Source organism: Acartia tonsa, chromosome 12, assembly GCF_053477335.1.
Source record: "Acartia tonsa isolate MP-2025a chromosome 12, ASM5347733v1, whole genome shotgun sequence".
Lineage (NCBI taxonomy): Eukaryota > Metazoa > Arthropoda > Copepoda > Calanoida > Acartiidae > Acartia > Acartia tonsa.
In genome coordinates, this window is record NC_137271.1 from 593,105 (window position 1) to 619,091 (window position 25,987).

The 25,987-nt window shown below is 37.6% G+C and overlaps 3 protein-coding genes across 3 annotated transcripts; all 3 read left to right on the forward strand.

Moving 5' to 3' along the window:
* On the forward strand, positions 1-710 carry LOC145334414 (uncharacterized). The gene has a single exon (XM_080179865.1). The coding sequence runs from the start codon at positions 1-3 to the stop codon at positions 706-708; it is 708 nt and encodes a 235-aa protein (XP_080035991.1). The 3' UTR covers positions 709-710.
* A 1,842-nt stretch (positions 711-2,552) lies between these two features.
* LOC145334239 (uncharacterized) lies at positions 2,553-4,253 on the forward strand. The gene has a single exon (XM_080179615.1). It carries the CDS (start codon positions 2,571-2,573, stop codon positions 4,167-4,169), a length of 1,599 nt encoding a protein of 532 aa, XP_080035741.1. The 5' UTR covers positions 2,553-2,570; the 3' UTR covers positions 4,170-4,253.
* Positions 4,254-6,219: 1,966 nt separating this feature from the next.
* On the forward strand, positions 6,220-9,206 carry LOC145334253 (uncharacterized). The gene is made up of 2 exons (XM_080179629.1): positions 6,220-6,314; positions 7,619-9,206. Exon 2 carries the CDS (start codon positions 7,678-7,680, stop codon positions 9,169-9,171), a length of 1,494 nt encoding a protein of 497 aa, XP_080035755.1. The 5' UTR covers positions 6,220-6,314; positions 7,619-7,677; the 3' UTR covers positions 9,172-9,206.
* Positions 9,207-25,987: the final 16,781 nt, after the last annotated feature.

Sequence of the window (25,987 nt, forward strand, 5' to 3'; positions counted from 1 at the left end):
ATGATGGATAGTGAAAAAGAGAAGAATTCTTGTCTGATTTGTAACAAAACATTTACTACAGCTTATAATAGAGATATTCACATGAGATATCATACTGGTGAGAAACCATATTCATGTGAAATATGTGGAAAATCATTTATCACAGCCCAAAATAAAGATAGACATAAAAGAACTCATACTGGTGAGAAACCATATTCATGTGCCGTATGTGGTAAACCATTTAGTTGTTCTTTTAATATAGCTTCACATATGAGAACACACACGGGAGAGAAGCCATATTCATGCGAAATTTGTTGTAAATCATTCTCACAATTAAGCAGTAAAGAAACGCATATGAGAACTCATACTAGTGAAAAGCCATATTCATGTGAAATATGTTACAAATCATTCACCACAGCTCAAAGTAAAGACAGACATATGAGAACTCATACTGGTGAGAAACCATATTCATGTCAAATATGTGAGAAATCATTTACTACATCTGGTGATAAGAATAAACATATGAGAGTTCATACTGGTAAGAAACTATATTCATGTGACATATGTGAGAAATCATTCTACAGTTCAAGTCATGTAGACAAACATATGAGGACACATACTGGTGAGAAACCATATTCATGTAATGTTTGTAGTAAATCATTCTCACAGACAAATAGTAGAGATAAACATATGAGGACACATACTAGTGAAAAACCATATTCATGTTAAATATGCGGTAAATCATTCTCACGCGCAGATAGTAAAAATATTCATATGAGAACACATATAAGAGACAAACCATATTCAGGTCAAATATGTGCTAAATCATTCACCACAGCTCAAAATAAAGATATTCATATGAGATCACATACTGGTGAGAAACCATATTCATGTCAAATTTGTGGTAAGTCATTCTCCAATTTAGGACATAAAAATATACACATTAGAACACATTCAGATGACAAACCATATTCATGTACTATATGTGAGATATCATTCTTACAGAAAGGAAATAGAGACAGACACATGAGGAAACATACTACTGGAAAGAAACTAGATACATCTGACAAATGCAGTAAATCATTCCTGGATGTTAATAAACATAAGACTGTACAAAAGTACAACTACAATGGTCTACTATCAACAATTAAACCTGTTTGTGTCAAGCTAAGGAAACTTTCAACATTAGAAATAAAATCATTGTCTGAAATAGATAATGAACACAGTCTTGATTCTATTAGTGAAGAAGAAACTCTTGATAAAGATCCTCTCACAATTCAGATAGATGGAACAATTACAACTGTTGTAGAGGAAACTAAACAGAAAGAATTTAATCCTATAAAAATGATTGATGAAGATATAAATGAAGAAAATATCATAACTACTAAAGATGAACATGTGAATATTGATGAAGCTCCTAATATCATGAATGTAAAGGAAGAAATTAAGGAAGAAGAAACTCTTACTAATGATCCTCTATCTATTAAAGAGGAGCCTACTTTCATTGACAAAGCTGATGCAGATGTTAATGTAAAAGTAGAAGAAACTAATGATTATCTCTATGAAATTAAGGAAGAAGAAACTCTTGCTAATGATCCTCTCTCTATTAAAGAGGAGCCTACTTTCATTGACAAAGCTGATGCAGATGTTAATGTAAAAGAAGAAGAAACTGGTGATTATCTCTATGAAATTAAGGGAGAAGAAACTCTTGCTAATGGTCCTCTCTCTATTAAAGAGGAGCCTGCTTTCATTGACAAAGCTGATGCAGATGTTAATGTAAAAGAAGAAGAAACTGGTGATTATCTCTTTGATAGTGGCAATATTGATAAAATTGACATTGAAGAGTTTAAACTTGAAGAACCTGATGTTTAGTTCATAATATATTTTTATATGAATGTAAATATTTTGTTTTACTTTGTATTATAGATTAATGATGTATTTTTTTTGTATTAATATATTAATCTATTTCAGACTCTTGAGGAAATATTGTGAGTTGTACAAATCAGAATTGAGGTCTACGAATAAGTTTTCATTAATCATCTTTGTATAAGGTAAGTATTTTTTATAATTGTAGCATTTCTAATATTTTGCCATAAACGTTTATGTTCTAAGACTTCCAAACAGGGCAGTTGCTTTAATGGGGTACAACACAGGGAGGGAGGGGATAATGGGCTGTTTATTACACTAGTCCCCAAAGACTTATAAAAACGTGGCATCAAAAGCATCAAATGTTAGTTTTGTTGGTATGTACCTAAATTTATCAGCCATGGTCTTATCCCTTTACTTACATACCTTTGTACAATGTAAATTTGAGATAAAAGGTAACCGAACTGGCTAAATTTTTTTTCTCACCCTTTTCCAAAAATTATTATCATTTGAATCATTCATGGCAAACTTTTTATTTTAATTTCTTTATGTTTTTTGGGTGTCCTATTTTAATACCATTTTGAGCAATACACATAACAATAGAACAGAATAGAAAAAATGAATAAGTAAATACTTTATCTATTTAAAAATAAATGAGTTTACTATTTCAGATTTGTGACTTATGCCACTGTAGGAATATGAAATATCTATAATTATATAGAATAATGGATAGTGAAAAAGAGAAGAACTCTTGTCAGATTTGCTGCAAAACATTTAGTACAGCTGGTAATAGAGACATGCACATGAGAATACATAATGGTGAGAAACCATATTCATGTGAAATATGTGGTAAATCATTTACTACTTCTAGTGATAAGAATAGACATATGAGATCACATACTGGGGAGAAACCATATTCATGTAATATATGTGGTAAATCATTCTCACAGTCAAGTAGTAAAGATTTACATATGAGAACACATACAGGAAAGAAACCATTTTCATGTGATATATGTGGTAAATCATTCAGTACGTCAAGTAAAAAGGGTATTCATATGAGAACACATACAAGAGAGAAACCATATTCATGTCAAATATGTGAGAAATCATTTACTACATCTAGTGAAAAGAATACACATATGAGAACTCATACTGGTGAGAAACCATATTCATGTGACATATGTGGAAAATCATTCTCACGTGCAGATAATAGAAATACTCATGTAAGGAAACATACTACTGGAAGAAAACTAGATACATCTGACAAGAGCAGTAAATCATTCCTGGATGTTAATAAACATAAGACTGTACATACGTACAACTATAATGGTCTAGTCTCAACAATGAAACCTGTTTGTGTCAAGCTAAGGAAACTTTCACCTTTAGAAATAAAATCATTGTCTGAAAAAAATAATGAACAAAGTTTTAATTCTATTAGTGAAGAAGAAACTCTTAATAAAGATCCTCTCACAATTCAGATAGATGGAACAATAATAACTGTTGTAGAGGAAACTAAAGTGAAAAATATTAATCATATGGATAAAATATGTGAAATTAAAAATAAAGAATTTGTAGAAAATGTGTTTATTGATCCTCTCACTACTAAAGATGAACCTTTGAATAATGATGAAGCTCCTAATAATATGAATGTAAAAGAAGAAATTAAGGAAGAAGAAACTCTTACTAATGATCCTCTCTCTATTAAAGAGGAGCCTGCTTTCAATGACAAAGCTGATGCAGATGTTAATGTAAAAGAAGAAGAAACTGATGATTATCTCTATGAAATTAAGGGAGAAGAAACTCTTGCTAATGATCCTGTCTCTATTAACAAGGAGCCTGCTTTCATTGACAAAGCTGATGCAGATGTTAATGTAAAAGAAGAAGAAACTGGTGATTATCTCTATGACAGTGACAATATTGATCATTCAGAGGTTTATGAAAATATTAATGAAGAAGAAACTGTTAATAAAGATCCTCTCAAAGTTCAGATAGATATGGATGGTAAAAATAGAAATGTTGTAGAAGAAACAAATGCACTAAAATCTTTTATCTGTATTATTTGCAGTAAAATATTTTCTAGTATTGATCTTCTAAATATTCATAAATATGTTCATCCTATAGTGAAAGAGAAGAGTAAGAATATTAAAGAAACTTGCAAAGAGAATTGTATCTCTGTTAAAGAGGAAGATGTTGATATTTATATAAAAGAAGAAACATCTGGTGATTATTTATCTGATAATGAGAATATTTATGATAAAGAATCTTATGACAATATTGATAAAATTGATATTGAAGAATTTAAACTTGAAGAACCTGATGTTTAGTTATATCTTGTTATCAACCTATTAATTTTCTACTAAATGTTCTTGTAAAAATGTATTTTAGTTAAAAATATTTAAAGATATACATGGCATTCCTTTTATTTAAATTAACTTCTATTGATATGTATTAATTTTATTTTCCAAAAAAAAAAGTTTTCTTTTTGTATGATTTAATAAACATATATTATTAAGAACCTATATAAAATATCAATACAATTTTTTCTAGATTCTTTATTTTCATGCAATTTTAAGCCTAATTTAAAGTCAGATTAGTAGATTTTGTAGATTAAATCTTTTTGAAATTAGACCTTTTGTAGCAACGCCTTTTTTGGAGCCATGAAAAAACTCACTCTTTGTTTTGGTTTAATGCTTAACACTTATGTTAAAATATCATTTTTTTTCAGAAAAATATAATGTGCCTAATGAAATGAATAAGAACTGAAGATTATAATAACTAGAGGTGAGTGAAATGTGTTTATTGTAAATAATAATTTTACAGAATAGTGGATATAATTTTTTCTCTCCAATATTTCTTCTGAATAAGTGTCTAAGAAATAAGGGTGGGGGTGCCTAATGACATCTGAACTTAAACAGTGAGCAAAATGGTCTAAATATTAAGCTAGATTCTTAAAAATTGTTACATAAGCCTAGTCCTATAATTACTACATCTAAATGATAAAAAAAAAAAAAAAAAATTTTTAGTTTTAGGTTAGGTACGAAAAACCTTGCGGAAAGGGGGTTTTAAGGACTCTTTTGGTCTATTTTGATGTAAAACTTACCTTTCATTGTTTTGTCTTAGGTTTTTTTCCTTGTGTATATTAACAAGGACATTATTTAAGATGATTCAGCAAGTCAAGGACCGACCCCAGTGGGCTAGGTGGGTGGCTCGCAGGGGTTAAGTGCATTTTTTCATACTTTGTGTTGTCATATATCAAATTATAAGTTTTTAACTTATGGTTAACAGAATATTGGATTTTCTTCTCAATAGAGTTTCAAATTTCTGTCTTATTCTTCTGTCCCTTTTAATCGAATAAAAATTATTAAACATGACATCTTATTGGCTTACACTTGTTCTTTTAAAATAAACTTGTTACTTTGTCCCCAGCCTCTAGGTAGGGCAGGGGATGTCAGTAAAGCAGATTTTTTTAAAACTGGGTCAGTTTTAAGAAATGTTAATTTTTCTCCAAACCATTCTATAAAGTTATTTAAGTTACCACTAGGAATTCTGTAATTGTTGCCTATAATCTTAGATTTGTTCTTACCAAAAAATAGTTTTATGAATTGAGTCTCAAATTCGCCCTCTAAAATATACGATAATTCATCAATAATTTCATAACTTAAGTTTTGCTTAAGATATATTCCTAAACCCCCACCCCTTTTTCCTTCCCTTGTTTGTAAGATAATATCTTGATAATTTTCTAATCTTAATTTAAACTACATTTATAGGGCATCTGAAACAATTTTAATTTTTTACCATGTAGTTTTAAAAATATCAAGACTTGAAAATCGTATTCTTGTAATACATGCAATTTACAAAACACTTTACCTATAAACAACTTTTACTTTACTAATGTTTGAGGTGGTTAGTTGACCTCTCCATCAAATATCCTAGATCACTATACAGGCATGTAAGCTAGTTTTATTTGTAAGGAACTTAAATTTAAAATCCGCAAAAAATCCTTTTTATATCCTTAATAAATCTTTTTATGTAATACTCTTATTTTTGAGGTGAGGAAATAGTGTTGCACAAGTCAGAACTTGAGTTTATCAAGAGTATAAAAAAAGATCATAACATATAGGTAGGTAATTGTAGTGTCTACCATTAATTGTAAATATATATATAATTAATTTCTAGAATTAATGATTATTTGGACCCACCTTCGAATAGGGTTATTTTTAAAACTGTTATTTGTCATTGTCATATTCAAAACTTACTTAATATTATTTTATAGTTTCTAGTTAATTTGATTTATCTCAAGATAAAGACAGAGGACTAAATAGTAAATTAGGATACGCCCTTTACACCTGTTTTATTTATCACTCTAATTTTTCAGGTGAAGAATTATTGTTTTACCAGTCAGAACCTAAAAGTTTCTAAAGAGTTTCAGATAATCCTTATATATTATATATAAAAATCATAATATATAGGTAAGTATTTTTTGTAGCATTGTAAAGGGATAGTTCTATGAAGTGTATTTAAAGAGTTAAGGTACTTAGAGTAGTGAACTTTTATATGTCTTAGTAGAATATATTAGGCATTGGATAGATATGATTATATGTTAAAGAATTTTTAACATTGACCAGACCAAACTTTTTTTATTTGACAATATCGAAAAAAGTTAAAGAGATTTGCCACATAAATTACATGAGAATGGTCTATTTTTTTCCAAATATGTATAGCCAAAACACCAATTTTAGATGATCTTTTTCCACATATTTCACAAGAGTTATAAAAAAATTGAACAGGGGTTCCCCTTGGGACAAGTTACTTAAAAAACATAAAAAATAACGTTGGGTTCACTATAGGACAAGTTTTCTATAGATTCCTTTTAAAAAAATAAAGAAAACCGTCCGGTTTACTTACAATATACACATTATCTCACGCAGAAATACCAACTAACCATACAACATATATATATAAAAAGACCATTCTCATGTAATTTATGTTGCAAATCACTAACTCTTTTAGATATTGTCAAATAAAAAAAGTTTGGTCAGGTCAATGTTAAAATTCTTTATCACAATCATATCTATCAAATGCCTAATATATTCTACTAAGACATATAAAAAGATCACTACTCTAAGTACCATACTGAATATTTTATTGGTCATTCTTTGTTGGTATGTGTATTTTGTTGTATACAAAGTTTAAAGTTCTATTAACTAGTAAATGCTATCTAAAGTTGTATTTATGACAAAAAAGTTTTTGCCATATATAACACGCAACGAAGTTGAAAATAAAAATGAAAAACTCATTTTTTAAGGAAAATCCCTGGTAAAATCTCTTAATTTTAATCAATAACTTTATATTATGCACTACTACGTTATTTAAAATAGAAAAAACTTACAGTTCACTATTTTTTTTTAAATGCACTTCGTGAAACTATCCCTTTATAATTCATTTATTTGTGCTATTATTATGTAGCTTCTCTAGAAAATTAAATATCAAAATATTAAGAGTACTTGATAATTGCATCATAATAATTGTGTTCTTATTTATAGCAATGAGATACAACCAACATATGATAACAATTGATTTAAATATTTTAAATTATATAGTATCAGACATAAGACTCACTTATAATATTGAAGTATATTACCTACTATTATGTATGGCAGGTGTCCTATTTTAATACCATTGAAATTAATATACATTGTAATAGTAAAGAATACTAAGAACTAATAAGTCCATACTTTATTCTATTTGAAAATATATAAATTTACTATTTTAGATTTGTAACTGATGCCCCTGTAGAAATATCAAATATCTATAATTATATAACAGCTTAGAATGATGGATAGTGAAAAAGAAAAGAACTCTTGTCAGATTTGTGGCGAAACATTTACTAGAGCCTACCATAGAGACATTCATATGAGATATCATACTGGTGAAAAACCATATTTATGTGAAATATGTGGTAAATCATTTACTCAGTCTCAGAATAAAGATAGACATATGAGAACACATACCCAAGAGAAACCATACTCCTGTGAATTATGTGGTAAATCATTCTCAGATAAATGCAATAGAGATAAACATATGAGAACACATACAGGTGAGAAACCATATTCATGTAATATATGTGCTAAATCATTCACCACAGCTTTTGGTAAAGAGAGACATATGAGAACTCATACTGGAGAGAAGCCATTTTCATGTGAAATATGTTTAAAACCATTCACCACAGCTCAAAGTAAAGATGCTCATATGAGAACACATACAGGAGAGAAGCCTTTTTCTTGTCAGATATGTGGCAAATCATTCTCACAGTCTGGTGAAAAAGTCAGTCACATGAGAATACATACTGGTGAGAAACCATATTCATGTGAAGTATGTTGTAAAACATTCTCTAAACAAAGTAATAAAGCTAGACATATGAGAACACATACATATGAGAAACCATATTCTTGCAATTTATGTGAAAAGTCATTTACTAGAGCTCAAAATCAAGATACTCACATGAGAACACACACCGGTGAAAAACCATATTCATGCAAAATTTGTGGTAAATCATTCTCACAGAAAGGAAATAGAGACACTCATAAGAAGAAACATACAACTGGAAATAAAATAGATACATCTGACAAGTGCAGTAAATCATTCCTGGATGTTAATAAACATAAGACTGTACATACGTACGACTACAATGGTCTACTATCAACAATGAAACCTGTTTATGTCAAGCTAAGGAAACTTTCACCTTTAGAAATAAAATCATTTTCTGAAATAAATAATGAATACAGTCTTGATTCTATTAGTGAAGAAGAAACTCTTAATAAAGATCCTCTCACAATTCAGATAGATGGAACAATTACAACTGTTGTAGAGGAAACTAAAGAGAAAGATCTTGATCCTATAAATACAAGATGTGAAATTAAAAATGAAGAATTTGTAGAAAATGTGTTTATTGATCCTCTTACTACTAAAGATGAACCATCGAATAATGATGCTCTTAATATGATGAATGTAAAAGAAGAAATTAAGGAAGAAGAAACTCTTACTAATGATCCTCTATCTATTAAAGAGGAGCCTGCTTTTATTGACAAAGTTGATGCAGATGTTAATGTAAAAGAAGAAGAAACTGGTGATTATCTCTATGAAATTAAAGAAGGAGAAATTCTTGTTACTGATCCTCTCTCTATTAAAGAGGAGCCATCTTTCATTGACAAAGCTGATGCAGATGTTAATGTAAAAGAAGAAGGAACTGGTAATTATCTCTATGATAGTGACAATATTGATAAAATTGACATTGAAGAGTTTGAACTTAACGAACCTGATGTTTAGTTCCTAATATATTTTGATTATTTCTATTTTGTTTCACCAAAATATATTCTTGTGATTTACGGTTAAAATGTATTTTTTTAAACATTAGAATAGTTTTAGCATTTAAAAGTAAATCCTTGGTCTTTAAGCCATTGATTTGATTTAAATCTTATTAATTTCTATGATATAAGAAAGCTTTTTAGTTAACAATCTTATTTCCTTGTGAGATTTAATATTTTTCATATTTTTTTATGTTCTGCACTTTACTATAATTTCTGATTAAATGAATTTTTCTTAATGGTAGCTTTAATTTTGTGTATTATTTGTATTTTTAATTATGTTCAATACATATGTTGGATATGAAAATTGAATTAAGCAAGTTCAAAGTAAGTTTAAAGTTCAAATTCATTTGTATTTCAATAATATACTGAACATACTTCATATGTTAAAATATTATTCTTTTTCAGAATAATACAAAATGTAGTTAAATGAATGAGGAATAAGAACTGTAGATTTACTGTAAAGGTTAGTAAAATGTGCTTATAAAACATTTTACAGAATGTTGGATTTTTTCCTAATAGAGTTTTAAAACTCTATCTTAGGCTTACCTCATACAGGCGGAGATGCTGTCCATGACATTTAAACGCCATGGTCCAACAACCCACAATAACCAAGGCGAGCCTTTTCTGTCCAAACACCCGGGGTATTAGGTTAAGCAGCACCCATCAGACAACAAACTTTTTGATTGCACAACCTTTGTCTGAGAAGTCCTAACTGTGCATGGTAATGAGTTGCGCCTGTTTTGGGCAAAGGCATTCCCCCTACTCTAACTACTAATGTCACGCACCTACCTGACATAGTAGCAGTAGAAACCATAATTTAATCTTTAGCTATGACAAGATTCGAACCTATCACCTCCCTGGTGACGAGCGAGTACGCTATTTGTTGAGCCACGGTCGCAGGATTATTCTTCTGTCCCTTGTAATTGTATACTTGCTCTTTTATAATAAAACTCTAAATAATAAACTATTAATTGTGTAATATGTGAATGAATGTTTAGTTCTTTTTTTGAAAATAGTGTGGTAATACGACAACCAGACGGACAGGCAGTTTACAGAGTTGCTACGCTGTGACTTATGATAACAAACCCACTGCACTAATCTTATTATATCACCATCTATCCCATGACCGATGTTGACCCCGCTATCTAGCGGTCAAACTAGCCTGCCTAAATGTGGGGAGGGGACTCAAACATGCAACTATCATGCGTCCCTCACGCGCTTATATAACCGGGAGGCGCTGCCTCCCCCTTTACCACCGCTGCCCCCACAGCCTGTCTACCGCCGGGAGCTAAGCCCTAGCGTCCCACACCCCCTTCAAACCTAACCATTGTTATAATATGTTGTATATATATAGTAAACATTGCTTGTAAATATTATTCAGTTAAATATAAAATTTCTGTATGACTAAATCCTGCTAGTTTGTTTTGGTAGAATAATTCAAGGCTAGGGCTCGTTGAATCCGAACTCGTTACCCCGTGGGCCGAGAACGCTCGGCTTACCAGAACTTGGTGTCAGCGTGTTTCAATCGAGCCTTACAGAACTAGCCTATTCTACCTCTGATTGGACCCTTTGGCAAGTAAGGGGACAATCAGCCGCCAACTGAGAAGCCAACTGACCCGCGAGACGGCCTTTTTAGGTCGAATTTCCATCATTTTGAACGCAATATGTGGGCCTCTGGCCTACGGCAAGCAGATTTAGCCTGCTAAAAGCGCCAGTTAAGACGCTTTTTCCGTGCCGTGTAGGAGTAGCGCTAGGTGCGCAGCCACGGTAATCGGATAATTTAGCTCAGACGGTTACAGAACTGAGTCTAAATTGGCAAGTGTAGCTGGGACAAGCCCCAGGACACCCAGGCCAAACCTACGAGACAGACAGCTGGGTGCTGGTCTCCTTGAAAAGGCAATGTGTAGCTGCGAAGCTTCAGCACACAAGTAAGCCCTACCACTGCGACGGATAGCAGATTTTGAGCCACAGGCACGGCAGGACGGGACATTCCCTGCCGCTGCCTTCCAGGATTCGAACCCGAGGCGCTGTAGGACGGGCCATTCCCTGCCGCCATTTTCGGGATTCGAACCAGCGGCGCTGTAGGACGGGTCATTCCCTACCGCCGTCACCCCTCTGAACCTTGCAGGACGGACATTCCCTGCTGCCAGTGCTTCCAGAATCACACCTAGAGCTCCTAGTGATAACAACACATCAGTGTGTATAAATGTCAACCAAGTGATAAAAATAAATATAAAATTGTTGACCCAGTGATAATTAATAAGCTCTAGTGATTCGAAGCTACAGTCTAAGCCACCATGGTAAGCGATACCACCATAGCTGCGGTTCGGCCACCACCGAAGTTTCTGCCAACCCCAGCCGAACGGGAGGCCCCCTTGTCTCAAGGGCAGGACCTCCACTTCCCCTGCCATATCAGGGTGAGGTTTCCTACTCCTGACCCTGCCCAGCATGTACAGGTTGATGCCATGATCGATTCTGGCAACCGTGTACCAGGGTCTGCTGTAATTTCTGAACACCTCATGCACGCAATGGGCGTGCAACGCATGTTGATTCCGGACAACACCCAAATCCTGACTGCTAACGAGGAAGGCCAGCCCCTCCAGGTAATAGGAAAATTGAAAGAATTATATATGGCAGTCTCACACACTCTTATCCTCCATCTTTACCACGTAACTGTGGTCCGGAACCTCTCACACCCTCTGAACCTAGGAGGGTATTTTCTCAAGGAGTTCGGAACTAGGCTCTGTTTCGACATGCAACCACCTTGCTTGTGGGCGCGTGGGGAGTTTATCCCACTCCGTGGCGTCCCCATTGACCGGGAGACAGCCGAGAGAGAGTTGAGCTATGAGGGGCCTCTGCCAGGCCCGCTGCCAGAGCAGCCGCGTGTGGTCGAGAAAGGCACGCACTGGGTGGATGCTGCGCTCAACGCCCATAGGGGGACCAACCTGCTAGCCATGGGGTTGCCCCCAGTGCCCAAGGTGCCGCGGGAGAACCTGCCAACAACGTTCCCTGAGATTGCCAGCCCTCCAGAACCAATCTTCTCCGCCGACACCTTTATTAACGGCCAGCCGTGTCCACCTGGCCCCCTCTACCTGGGACCGCCAGCCAGTCTACCAGCCAAGCCCGAGTCCAGACCCGTCAAGTCGCGGTCTGATGTACCCGGAGCCACACTCAACTCCCAGGCCTCAGCCTCTCCCGGCGCCGTGCCCGTCAAGTCGTGGCCGGCTGCCTCCGGAACCATGCATGGCTCCGCTAACTCAGCCTCTCCGAGCGCCGAGCCCGTCAAGTCGCGGCCGGACGCCCACGGAGCCAAGGCTGGACCCAGCACTTTGGCCTCTCCCAGCGCCGAGCCCGTCAAATCGTGGCCGGACGCCCTCGGAGCCACACCTGGCTCCGACACGTCAGCCCCTCCCGAGGCCGAGCCCGTCAAGTCGCGGCCGGTGGGTCCCGGAGCCGAAGCTGGCCCCACACCAGCCACATACAGGCTAAGCGCTGTCACTCCAACTGACGGCCAGCCACCCCAACTGCGCACGGCCAAGAGGGTGGTCCTGCCTGGCCGCGGTGTCATGGCAGTCCCTGTCGAGCTAGTCGGCCACCACACCAAGGATGCCATCCAACTAGCTGCTCCAGAACAGAGGTTTGGGGAGGATCTTGTCATCCCAGAAGGCCTGTATGCCCACAGGCCTGGATCCGCCACTGTGTTTCGAGTGCTGGTGGTAAATGAAGGGGAGACGCCCCTTCTGCTGGACGCTGGCCTCCCAGTGGCAGGGGAGCTGGTCAAGCCTGACATTTTAGAGGTTTCTGATAAGCCTCCCCCGAGTCTCCACTCGTTCCAAGAGCCTACTGAGCCCCCAGACATGCAAGAGTTGTGGGAGGCCCTTGAGATGGAAGACAACGAGTTCCTGCGCAAGGACCCCTTGCTCAAGAAGGAGGTTTGGACCATGCTATCGGAATACAGGGACGTCTTCTCCAACTCTACCCCCGGCTGCACCGATATAGTTGAGCTGCAGCTGCGCCTCAAGCCAGGGACCCAGCCGATCCGCCAGAGATTTAGGGATCTGAACCCGCGGCAGGAGGCTGAACTGGAGAAACAATTGGACACCTGGCTACAGGAGGGAGTCATAGAGCCGTCAGACTCCGCCTGGAGCAGCCCCCTGGTGCCCATCAAGAAGAAGGACGTGAGCACCCGCTGGGCCGTCGACTACAGAGCCCTCAACAAGTGCTTGGAGCTGGATAGCTACCCTCTGCCCAGGATCCAGCAGCTGGTAGAACGAGCTGGAGGGCACCGCGTCTACAGTGCCCTAGACGCGGTGGCCGCATACTACACCATCCGTGTGTCTGAGGACAGCCGGCCCTGCACCGCCTTCACCACCCCCAGAGGCTTGTATCAATGGAAAAGGATGCCCTTTGGCCTGGCTACAGCACCGTCTGTCTATTCTAGATTCATTGCAGGGGTCATAAACCCACTAGGCACAGCCAACCTCCAGTCATACCTTGACGACGTCCTGACCTTCCACCAGGACACCTGGGCCCACCTGGCTAGGCTCCGAGAGGTCTTGGAAGCCCACCGCAGGGGAGGAATCCGCCTCAAGCCAGCTAAGACTAAGCTGTTCCGAGCCAAGGTGGATTATCTGGGCCACACCCTCAGCCGTGAGGGGATAGCCATGCAAGAGGATTATATTGACCGTATCCTGGACTGGCCGGCCCCCAGCACCCCCAAAGACTTGCTGGCGCTTCTGGGGTTCTTTGGATATTACCGCCTGTTCATCCCAGAGTATGCCGACCTCACCTACGAGATGAATCGGCAAAAGACGGCCAAAACCCTAACCTGGACACCTGAGATGGAAGCCCAGCTGCTGCAGCTCAAGGACAAGTTCCGGCAAGCCCCCATCCGAGCGCCGCCCAGGTTTGACTTGCCAGCGGTATTCCAGCTCACCACAGACTTCAGCAGCCGCGCCATCTCTGCCATTCTGAGTCAATGCCAGGACGGCAAGGAGAGGCTGATTGCCGCCGTGGGGCGCAAGACAACCGACCCCGAGACTCGCTACCCGTCCTGGAAGGGAGAGATGGCCGCCATTATGTATGGAATCCGGAAATTCCACGGCATCTTGTCCTACCGCAGCTTCCAGATCAACACTGATTCCTCAGCTTTGCTGCAGATGAAGTCACTGAACACATCCACAGGAATGGTGGCCCGCTGGCAAGAGGAGCTAGCGGCCCTAGACTTTACTGTCTGCCACCGTCCTGGCACCCAGAACACCAACGCTGACGCCCTCAGCCGCCGGGAGGACGCCAACATGCCAACGGCCAGCGCCGAAGAATTAGCAGAGCAGGCTGAGTATCTCCATAACTTTTGCCAGCTAGGGGAGTCCGCAGCCAGCCGGCCCCTTGCCGTCCGACTGGACCCAGCTAGAGTACTAGAAGCCCAGACACAAGACTCCCTCCTGCTCCGTGTCCGCCAGTGGGTGGCTGATGGCAGAGCCCCAACCAAGGCTGAGCTGCGCGGCAAGGACCGAGACGAGCAGCAGTACGCCAGCCGCTTCTCAGCCCTGGGACTTGACGAGCATGGTTGCCTCACCACAACTGACCAGACCCTGGCAGGGGAGCGGACAAGATACCTGCTGCCTTCGGCCCTCCAGCAGGACGCGTTCTTTCTAGCCCATGGGACCCCCATGGCCGGACACTTTGGGATGGACGCGACCATCGCCCGTGTGGCCATGCACTTCTGGTGGCCCAACCTGGCCCGTGACGTCCGCCTGTTGGTTCAGACTTGTCCTGAGTGTGTCCAGAAGGTTACCAAGGAGAGGTTGAAGCAAGGGATACATGTACCCTCCCGCCAGGGGTATCCACAGCAAGTCCTGTTCATCGACCTGGTGGGGCCGCTGCCAGAGACCCCAGCTGGGAACCGCTACATCCTCACCTGCCAAGATGGGTTCAGCCGGTTTGTCAGCCTCTACGCCATCCCCAACAAGCGCACCCTCACGGTGGCTGAAGCCCTGCTGCACCGCCACCTGGCCACGTTTGGATGCCCCCTGAAGATCCACTCCGATAATGGGATGGAGTTCACCGGCCAGGTATTCCAGGAACTGGCCTCCAGGCTTGAGATTGGCCTGACACATCCACCACCCTACAACCCACAGTCCAACCGAGTGGAAAGGTTCCATCGGACGCTCAATACCGGCATGCGTCTGTTCTTAGACAGAGACGACAACAACTGGGAGCCCCACTTGCCTGCCATTGCCTTCGCCTACAACACCAAGGCCTGCAGATCTACCGGCGTGACCCCGTTCCTAGCCTTCTTTGGGAGAGAGGCCAAGCTCCCGGTGGACATGGTGCTCCGGCTGCCAGAAACAGAATATGCCTCGGTTCCAGCCAACGTCCAAGCCCTCCTGCAACGTTACTATGCAGTGTATGATGCCATCCAGCAGAAGGAGGAGGGAGCCATCCAGAGGAGCGCGGCAGCTTACGAAGGCACGGCCAAGTACGAGGTTGGAGATTTGGTCTGGTACCTGGCCCCCCGCCTGGTGCCAGGGAAGGCAGCCAAGATCACCAAAAGATGGACTGGCCCCTGGAAAGTAGTGAGGAAAGCTACAGAAGTCCATTATGTCATCAAACCTGCCTCTCCAATCGCCAGGATCTCAGAGGTTACCGCGCATGTAGGCCGACTGCGCAAATACACCGGAGATGTGACTGCCCACCAGATTCCAGCAGACATCCAAGTTGATGTGGACGGCGACGAGGATGCCACCGAGCTGCCGGTTGGAGCGGCGGCGCCCGCAGCTGGCGACCCAGGCCAGTTCCCAGTGCACCAGCCGGCCGCAGCCGCCCCACAGCCCAGCGGCCAAGATCGTGACCCAGTAGAAGAGGACCTGCAGGAGCAACCCAACGAACCACCGCCGCCGCCGCCAGTTCCAGAGCCACCCAGAGATGCCATCTGGAATCCTGACACAGACATGGAGCACCTGCCAGCCAGCAGCGAGCCTGTAGGAGGAGAAGCAGCTGTTGCAATGGAAGAGGCCGCCCCAGAGGACGAAGCTGAAGCCATGTGCCCCCTGTTGATGACAGCCATCCCTATCCGTGTGGGGGCTAGGAGGCCAAGCAACCTGAACCAAGCAGGCGCCCCCATGGAATTTTATGCGCCCTCACCCATCGTCATTCCCCCCTTGGGAACCACCAGAGTTAGCCTAGGCCTTCGTGTCCAGCTACCCGCTGAGGCAGAGCTAGTCCTGCAGACGAGGCAAAATTTCCAGCGCCGGGGCCTGGCCGTTGCCAACCCCCGTCTAGAAGCCAACCAGGAGCTGACAATGCTGATATCCAACCACAGCCAGACTGAGCAACGAGTGTCCCGTGGAGCCTGTGTAGCCAGAGCTGTCCTCCATCGAGCTGTGCCCCAGGAAGAGCCTGTCCTGCGCAGACATAGGTTGTTGTATCCCCAGGTTCAAGGCCTGGTGGCTCGAGAGCCACGCAACCCTTGAAGGGGAGGTTGTGGTAATACGACAACCAGACGGACAGGCAGTTTACAGAGTTGCTACGCTGTGACTTATGATAACAAACCCACTGCACTAATCTTATTATATCACCATCTATCCCATGACCGATGTTGACCCCGCTATCTAGCGGTCAAACTAGCCTGCCTAAATGTGGGGAGGGGACTCAAACATGCAACTATCACGCGTCCCTCACGCGCTTATATAACCGGGAGGCGCTGCCTCCCCCTTTACCACCGCTGCCCCCACAGCCTGTCTACCGCCGGGAGCTAAGCCCTAGCGTCCCACACCCCCTTCAAACCTAACCATTGTTATAATTTGTTGTATATATATAGTAAACATTGCTTGTAAATATTATTCAGTTAAATATATAATTTCTGTATGACTAAATCCTGCTAGTTTGTTTTGGTAGAATAATTCAAGGCTAGGGCTCGTTGAATCCGAACTCGTTACCCCGTGGGCCGAGAACGCTCGGCTTACCAGAATAGCACTCATATAGGTACTAAGCTTCTAAAGATTTAATTTTAGATATGGAAAGATATATTTAATATAGATATAAGATTATAACATCTATGTTTATATTCTTTTATGCAGATTCTGGTTTTAATCACTTTCTAATCCATTCTTTATTTCCTGGAGAAAAAAAATATTTATCCCTTGCCATGGTTGTGATTAGAATTAATAAAAAAAATTTATTTTTCATGGTAAAACAGTTTTAAGTTTTTATTTTCTTTCCTCTAGTGACTATTTCGCTTTCTGACAGATTAAGGGTTCTAATAAAATGCACGAGGGTCTTAATTGGAAAATTTTTGAAATATTTTTGGAGATTTTAAAAATTTAATAAGAACCTCAGGGAAAGAAATTGATTTTTCTAACTTCAAATTTAGGATGTGTTTATATGGGACATTTTTTGACATTTTTCATAGTTTTTTTATGTACTGCATTTTACCATATTTTCTGCTTAAATGAATTTTCCAATGATAGCTCTAATTTTGTGTATCATTTGTATTTTTAAATTATGTTCAATACATATGTTGGATATGAAAATCAAATTAAGCAAGTTTTAATGAGTTTAAAGGGTACACCGACAAACCTCCTACTACGACAAACGTCCTAATGCGACTATCAAATCATAATATAGACCTAAACGGTTATTATTAAATAGAAAAATATAATTCTTATTTTCAAAATATTAGGAGTATTTAGCTTCTCTAGAAAATTTATTTTAAATATTAATTGCATGATAATTGCATGATAATAATTGTATTCTTATGTATAGCATTGAGATACAACCATCAGATGATAAAAATAATTTGGTATCATAAAATTATTTAATATCGTGTATCAGACTCACTTATAATACTGCAATATATTACTTACTATTAAGTATGGCAGGTTTCATATTTTAATACCATTGAAATAAAAATAAATCATAATAGTAAAGAACACTAAGAACTAATAAGTCAATACTTTATTCTATTCGAAAATATATAAATTTACTATTTCAGATTTGTGACTGATGCCACTGTAGGAATATCAAATATTTAATTATATAACAGCATAGAATAATGGATAGTAAAAAAGAGAAGAACTCTTGTCAGATTTGTGGTGAAACCTTTAGTACAGCTAGTCATAGATACAGGCATATCAGAATGCATACTGGTGAGAAACCATATTCATGTGAAATATGTGGTAAATCATTTTCATTACCACACCATAAAAAAAATCATTTCAGAACACATACTGGAGAAAAACCATATTCTTGTAAAATATGTGGTACATCATTCTCTTGTTCAGGTAATAGAGCTGGACATATGAGAACACATACAGGAGAGAAACCATATTCATGTGTAATATGTGGCAAATCATTCTCACATTCTAATGATAGAAAAAGACATATGAGAACTCATACGGGAGAAAAAACATATTCTTGTAAAATTTGTTGTAAATCATTTACAAGGAAAGATTATGAGGTTAGACATATGAGAATACATACTGGAGAGAAACCATATTCATGTGATGTATGTGGTAAATCATTCTCTGAATCAAAAAGCAAAAAAATAACTTTCATTTTTTGAAAAAAAGATTTTTTTTCTTTCATGATTTGGAATAATTATTTTTTAAAAGTAGGTACCTAGGAGAAATCAATCATTTTTTACTATATTTTTATTTTTATGCTGTACAATGTTAAAATGTTGCATAATGCATTTTTAAATTATCATTACAGTTCGAATTAAAGTTGTATTCTACAATTTTATTTTTTACAGATATAAAGAATGAAATGAATTAAGAACTGTGAGAGGAAAATAATACTTTAGGTGAGTAAATTTTGTTTATGAATACAAGGGATATACAATTAAACAAGACAATTATAATTAGAAGAAAACTTAATTTTCAGTTTAAAAATCATCTAACCGACAGATAATTAAAAATGTAAGAATTATGCCATAGCCCTACTATAGCATAAGTTACAACAGTTTTTGTTAGCCCACTCAAATGGACTGATAATATACAAACGGGCTGGAGGCAGAAGTCTGTAGTGTCCTAGATTTATTAGATTTGGTTAGATGATTAAAAAACTTAAAGAACCATCTGCTGGCCCTACTATAGACAAAGTTAGAGGTTTTGCTTACTTACTTCAGGGGTGTATATTCTGCACAAGATTTTTTTTCCCCGGCTACAAAATTTTTTATTTTTCTCCCCCACTAGTTTTTTCTCACCAAGTAGGGGGGAAAATGGAAAAATATTAAAAGAACTCTATATTTAATTTATTTATTTTATCTCTCCTACCGCACATTATTTTTGTTTTTTTTCACCAAAGAGTATTCTTTAAACTTTTACTTTAGAATCTTCCTGAAACCTAACGACACCAGGACTCCCTTTATGGTGAACCCTTCCCAAATTTTTACTTTTGGTTTTTCTACTGTATTCTACTTTACTGTATTAATATTACTTAATTAAATTTCAGATTTGTGACTGATGCCACTGTAGGAATATCAAATATCTATAATTATATAACTGCATAGAATAATGGATAGAGAAAAAGAGAAGAACTCTTGTCAGATTTGTGGCAAAACATTTAGTAAAGTTTATAATAGAAACGTTCATATGAGAACACATACAGGAGAGAAACCATATTCTTGCCAATTATGCGCTAAATCATTCTCCACAGCTCAAAGTAAAGACAATCATATGAAAACACATACTGGTGAGAAACCATATTCATGTCAAATATGTTGTAAATCATTCTCACGGTCTAGTAATAAAGATACTCATATGAGAACTCATACTGGTGAGAAACCATATTCATGTCAAATATGTGGTAAATCATTCTCAGACTTAAGCAGTAAAAATAAACATATGAAATCACATACAGGAGAGAAGCCATATTCATGTCCAAAATGTGGTAAATCATTTACTCGATCAAGCCACAGAAATAGACATGCTAAGACTCATGAAGCATGTACTAGTAAGAATGATATTCCAGTTGTTAACAACAATATTGATATTAGTGACAACAATATTGATATTAGTGACAACAATATTGATATTAGTGACAACAATATTGATATTAGTGACAACAATATTGATAATAGTGATAACAATATTGATAATCCTGAATTTGAACAAGTATTTATAAAGGAAGAGGACAAAACTAATATTTCTCAAGTAAAAACAGAAAATGCTGAAATGCAAGTTGAAGAAGAAGATTTGGTGAAAAAATATTGGGAAGAATTTACCTCAGATTTGCCTTAGTACCTAGCTACTACTATAGACATTGTTATCAATAATGATGATATTGTATTATTAACAGTATTCTATTTTTGCCATATTCTAATTTGATTATATTTAATGCTTTAAAAGTACCTAAATACTACATATAGTTGAAATTAAAAATAATGTAAATATTTGAGTAAAAATGTATAAATAATATTTCAGGTTCATATTCTAATACTTCAGAATTTTTCCACTTTGTTTCATGTGTATTCTTCTTTTTATGATGTTTTTAAATATTTTTAATTCTATTATGTAAAGTAGAAAGATCTTTTTTCTGTAGCTTAAGATTTTGATAACTACTGAACGGATTGAGTATTTTCTTTGGTCCTACCCCAAACGTAGGAGTCCCAAACGTCGGAGTGGACAAACGCAGGAGTCCCAGACGCAGGAGTCCCAGACTACGGTGTGGACAAACATAGGAGTGGGAAAAACGTCGGAGTGGACATTGCTTAACTAAAACGCAGGAGTGTCTGCTATTTTAATGGTTATGGCCACAGCGTGCGGCCCCCTAGCCTGCCTAGCCGCAGCGCTAGGCCCCCTGGCCTATAACTTAACCTAACCTAACAAAGAAAAATAAGGGGACCGAGGGAGGGGGGGGGGGGGTGGTTGTATAAAAAAATTCGAAATTGAAAAAGAAATTCAAATTTGAAAAAAAATTCAAAATTGAAAAAAAATTCAAAACTAAAAAAAATTAAAAATTAAAAAAAATCAAAATTGAAAAAAAATCAAACAAAATTTTTTTGGGACTCCTGCGTTTGTCCACTCTGATGTTTGTCTCAAAAATCCTGCGTTTGTCCACTCAGACGTTTGTCCCACTCCTGCGTTTGTCCCACTCCGACTTTTGAGACTCCTTCGTTTGTCCACTCTGATGTATTTCCACTCCTGCATTTAGGACTCCTACGTTTGTCGTGGAACCTTTCCTTTGAGGTAAGCTTTCAACCATTTAATTTTTAGATTTAAGTCTCGGTTTGATTTTTGGCTTTATTCTGTATTTTTCTACCCTTTTTAAATACAGAGCCCCTATTTTCTAGGGGTGTAGCAGGGTAATTTGATAAAGTGTTTATTTAATTAAAGTTTAAATGTGATAAAAGTTAAAAATGTACTTCTTTCAGAATTTTCTTCAGCTATATGTAATGGAAACTCTCTCTATTAATTAATTCTTGTAGACAGATTTTTCACTTCTTTTTTTTTGGGGGGGGGGGGAGTTTGTTATTGGTGCTTGAGTCAAAATTGCTCAAACATAGGGCAGGTGTCCCAAAGTTAGATACAGTGGTGTGTAGAAGGGGAGCACCTCTAAATATTCCCTCTTCTAGATAAAATAAAATGTATTACATTTGTAGGTATATTGTTGACAATAATCTTATAATATAGGCATACCTAGGAATTACAATTCATAAGGAGATTTTTATCTAAATTGGGAAGGGCATTCTACTGAGAAAAATTGCAACCAGAAAAAAATCATTCTCCCACTATAAATAACTTTTTCCCTTCTTAACTAATATGCAAGGTGGTTAGTTGACCTCTCCATTCCCATTTCTATAAAAACCCCTAGAGCACTATACAGGCATGGATGCTAGTTTTATTTATCAACTTAAAGGGGGGGGGGGTAAAATGTGGTGACTCGTGCCACGACATACCAGCAATTTTATTTTGGGTGCTACTCCCTTAGTTTTAGAGATAATTGGATGAAATCTTTTGGGCTGGGTCACTAATTACCCCAACTATTGGTATCTTTTAAAAAAAACGGCGGCGGGACCGCCGCTCCCGCCGCCCGCCGCCGTTTTCCGCTGACACCAAAAAATTTTTTTTATTGCATTTCTCGCCGAATTACGCAATTTGGAATCATTTGAGACCATGTTATTTTTTTTCAAAAATTTTTCCCCTTACAAGCACCCCTGCGGGGGGACTTGGTCATTTTTTTCAAATTCTCGTTTATCAAGGCATATCTTAAATTCAGTGCTACTCCTGTGCTTTTAAAGATATTGAAACAAAATCTTTTTAGGTAGGTCAGTAAAAAAAATATTTGAAAATATTTGAATAAAAAATGGCGGCGGGACCGCCGCTCCCGCCGTCCGCCGCCGTTTTCCGCCGCCACCAAAAAAAATTAGGCAATTTGGAATCATTTGAGACCATGTTATTTTTTTCAAAAATTTTCCCCTTACAAGCACCCCTGCAGGGGGACTTTGTCATTTTTTTCAAATTCTCGTTTATCAATGTATATTCTGAGCTACTCCTGTGCTTTTAAAGATATTCAAACAAAATCTCTTTAGGTTGGTAAGTAAAAAATATTTGAATTAAGAAAACGGCGGCGGAGCCGCCGCTTCCGCCATCCGCCGCTGTTTTCTGCCGCCACAAAATTTTTTTTTTCATTTCTCGCCGAATTAGGCAATTTGGAATAATATGAGACCAAGTTATTTTTTTTTTAAATTTCCCCTTACAAGCAACCTTGCTCCCGCCATCCGCCGCCGCCGTTTTCCGCCACCGCCCCCCAAAAAATTTGAAAAAATAACATGGTCTCATATGATTCAAAATTGCCTAATTCGGCGAGAAATGCAATAAAAAAATTTTTTTTGGTGGCGGCGGAAAACGGCGGCGAACGGCGGTGCTGCTGCCGTTTTTTATTGAAAGATACCAAAACTTGGGGTAATTAGAGACACAATCAAAAAGATTTCATCCAATTATCTCTAAAACCAAGTAGCATACTGTATTTAAGATATACCTTCATAAACGAGAATTTGAAAAGTCCCCCCGCAGGGTTGCTTGTAGGGGGAAAAATTTTTGAAAAAATAACATGGTCTCAAATGATTCCAAATTGCCTAATTCGGCGAGAAATGCAATAAAAAAATTTTTTTTTTGTGGTGGCGGAAAACGGCGGCGGACGGCGGGAGCGGCGGTCCCGCCGCCATTTTTTATTCAAATATTTTTAAATATTTTTTTACTGACCTACCTAAAAAGATTTTGTTTCAATATCTTTAAAAGCACAGGAGTAGCACTGAATATAAGATATACCTTGATAAGCGAGAATTTGAAAAAAATGACTAAGTCCCCCCGCAGGGGTGCTTGTAAGCGGAAAAATTTTTGAAAAAAATAACATGGTCTCTGTGGCGGCTAAAACTTATATTCACAAGCCATAAAATAATTGCCCAATTACTTAAAAATACTTCACTTTAACGAGTAGTGATTGTCCCAATTAAAAGCTACTTTTGGTATGCTATCCTTGCAATTAAAGGAATAAAGGGGAGGTATATTTTTATTAAGTTAATTTATTTCACTTAACAGTACATTTTTACCCCTTCACACACTATTATATTACTGTATATATAGCGTACAATTCCTGTAATAGGTGTGCTAATAAATTGGAGGATTATTCTGAAAATAAAATTAATCTTTAATTTAGAAATATTTGAATTTTAATTGAAAAGAAAAGCAAATATAAACTTAAAATAGAAATTACAAAAAATGGATATTTAAATATTTAAATCAAGTAATAAAATCTTCAGGTTTAGATAATCTTGAAAAATAAATTTACTGACTGTAAACAACCTGAACAAAATAATATCAATTATTAAAACATAATTTTATCACTATGAATATATCTTTAGTCCATAGAAATTTTAAATTGACACACTCCCCCAGGAAGAAAAGATTCATTGTGGAAAGATTTGTTCAATTTGATTATGCTTGTTCTTCTAACGTTGATTTGTTAAGTCAGATAGCCTGGCTATATTTTGATATAATTTTATTAGTCAGATAAAAAATTAATCTCATCTAGACTAAGTTGAACATGGTTTTATTAGTCAGAAAAAATAAAATCTCATCCAGACCAAATTTTATTTAGTTTAATAGTCAGATAAAATAAAAAAAATCTCATCCAGACTAAATTTAATATAATTCAATAAGAAAGGTCTACTAAGTCAGATAAAATAAAATCTTACCCAGACTAAGATATAGACTTAATAAACTTCAGTCAGATAAAATACAATTTCATCCAGACTATAGAAGATTGAAAATCAAGATATTACCTCTTGGATTGGGAATCTTACACAAGTTTTCTTCTAAGATCATCAGCATCAAGAGATCCAATTGCCTTAGCCTCATTCACAGATTCTCTAGATCCCAGATCTTCAGTACTCTCAGTTCTTCTCATTATCTTAGCTTTCCTAATAGTTGCTCTTGAAACCCAATTCTCAGTATTCTCACTCTTTCTTCTAGCCAAACAAGCCTTTCTCTTCTCCAGTTTCTTGGCATTTTTGGTAGCATTGAATCCAGGTACTTTACTAACAGCTTCTTGATGTAAACCAACTCTTGATGTACCTGCTTGAATGTTGTGCAACACAAAATCCTTTCTAATCTGTTGATACTGAGAATCCTTTCTAACCTGAAGCTCCTCATGATGAGTCTTAACATTGCTAAGCTTGATAGAAATACATCTCTCAAGATAGTTAACCCTGATATGCTCATTGGTAATCCATTACTTATTAAAAGCAAAGCTGGAAGCTGTTTGTAACCTGACATTTCTGAATCTTCAATTTCATGAATAGTAATGGAACAAGCTTGCTGTTTGTTATGGCAGTCTATAATGAGATCCATATCAGTTGAGCTAACTGTAACAGTATCTAAGGACATAGCAACTGGATCCACATTATGGTGATTAAGCCTATAGGCTGAGAGTCCTTGGTTGAAGCATATGACTTGATCTTGAAATTTGTTAGGATCAAATTCAACAGTGTTCACCATCTCAATTTTAAATGGGGGCGTTGGCAAATGAAATGCAGGTTGCTGCCAAGATTTAGTATGATGTTGATCTATTTCAAAAGAACCATTTAATTCAATTCCTCTTGAGAGAATGTTAGCCATATTCCAACTATCACGTAAACTTAGATGTTCTGAGAATAATATGTTGAAAGGATTAGTAGACCCAGAAGCTTTAAGAGCAGCTCTACGATGCATTTCGCCTAGATAGTGCTCATGTGATTGACGAATTGTTTTTGCATGTTCAGAAGTTGTAAGAAATAAATCCTCTGATGTTGGGTCATCCACAGTTCGGCGTTTACTCCTAGCAGTGAGATATTTAAATTCTGCATCATCCATTTTGTGTCTAAGAACAGCCAATGTATCAATAAAAGAAAATATTCAGAACAATACAAAACAAGCTCTTTCAGACAATTTTCTATTGTAAGGTTTTTGATAAGATTAGAAATGCATAGAATTTTTAGAATGAATTTGGCAAACAATGCACCAAAACAAGCTCTTTCAGATAATTTTCTATTGAAAGGTTTTGATAAGATTTGAAATGCATACAATTTTTAGAATGATTTTTCAAACAATGCACCATACAATTTTATTAATAAAAATTAAAATAAAATAATAATTAATAATTTTTTGTGTGTGTAAGGGGTTTTTTAAACAAAAGGCATCACATAGGAGTGTAAATTGGCACAGCTAAGCACTATAAAAAAAATAAGACATTATAATGTTAATTTTAATTTTATTAAACAATGATAAAGTTTA

Excerpts from the sequence above, each read along its gene's own strand:
- LOC145334414 (XM_080179865.1), top strand. The coding sequence starts at position 1 with ATGATGGATAGTGAAAAAGAGAAGAATTCTTGTCTGATTTGTAACAAA.
- LOC145334239 (XM_080179615.1), top strand. The coding sequence starts at position 2,571 with ATGGATAGTGAAAAAGAGAAGAACTCTTGTCAGATTTGCTGCAAAACA.
- LOC145334253 (XM_080179629.1), top strand. The coding sequence starts at position 7,678 with ATGATGGATAGTGAAAAAGAAAAGAACTCTTGTCAGATTTGTGGCGAA.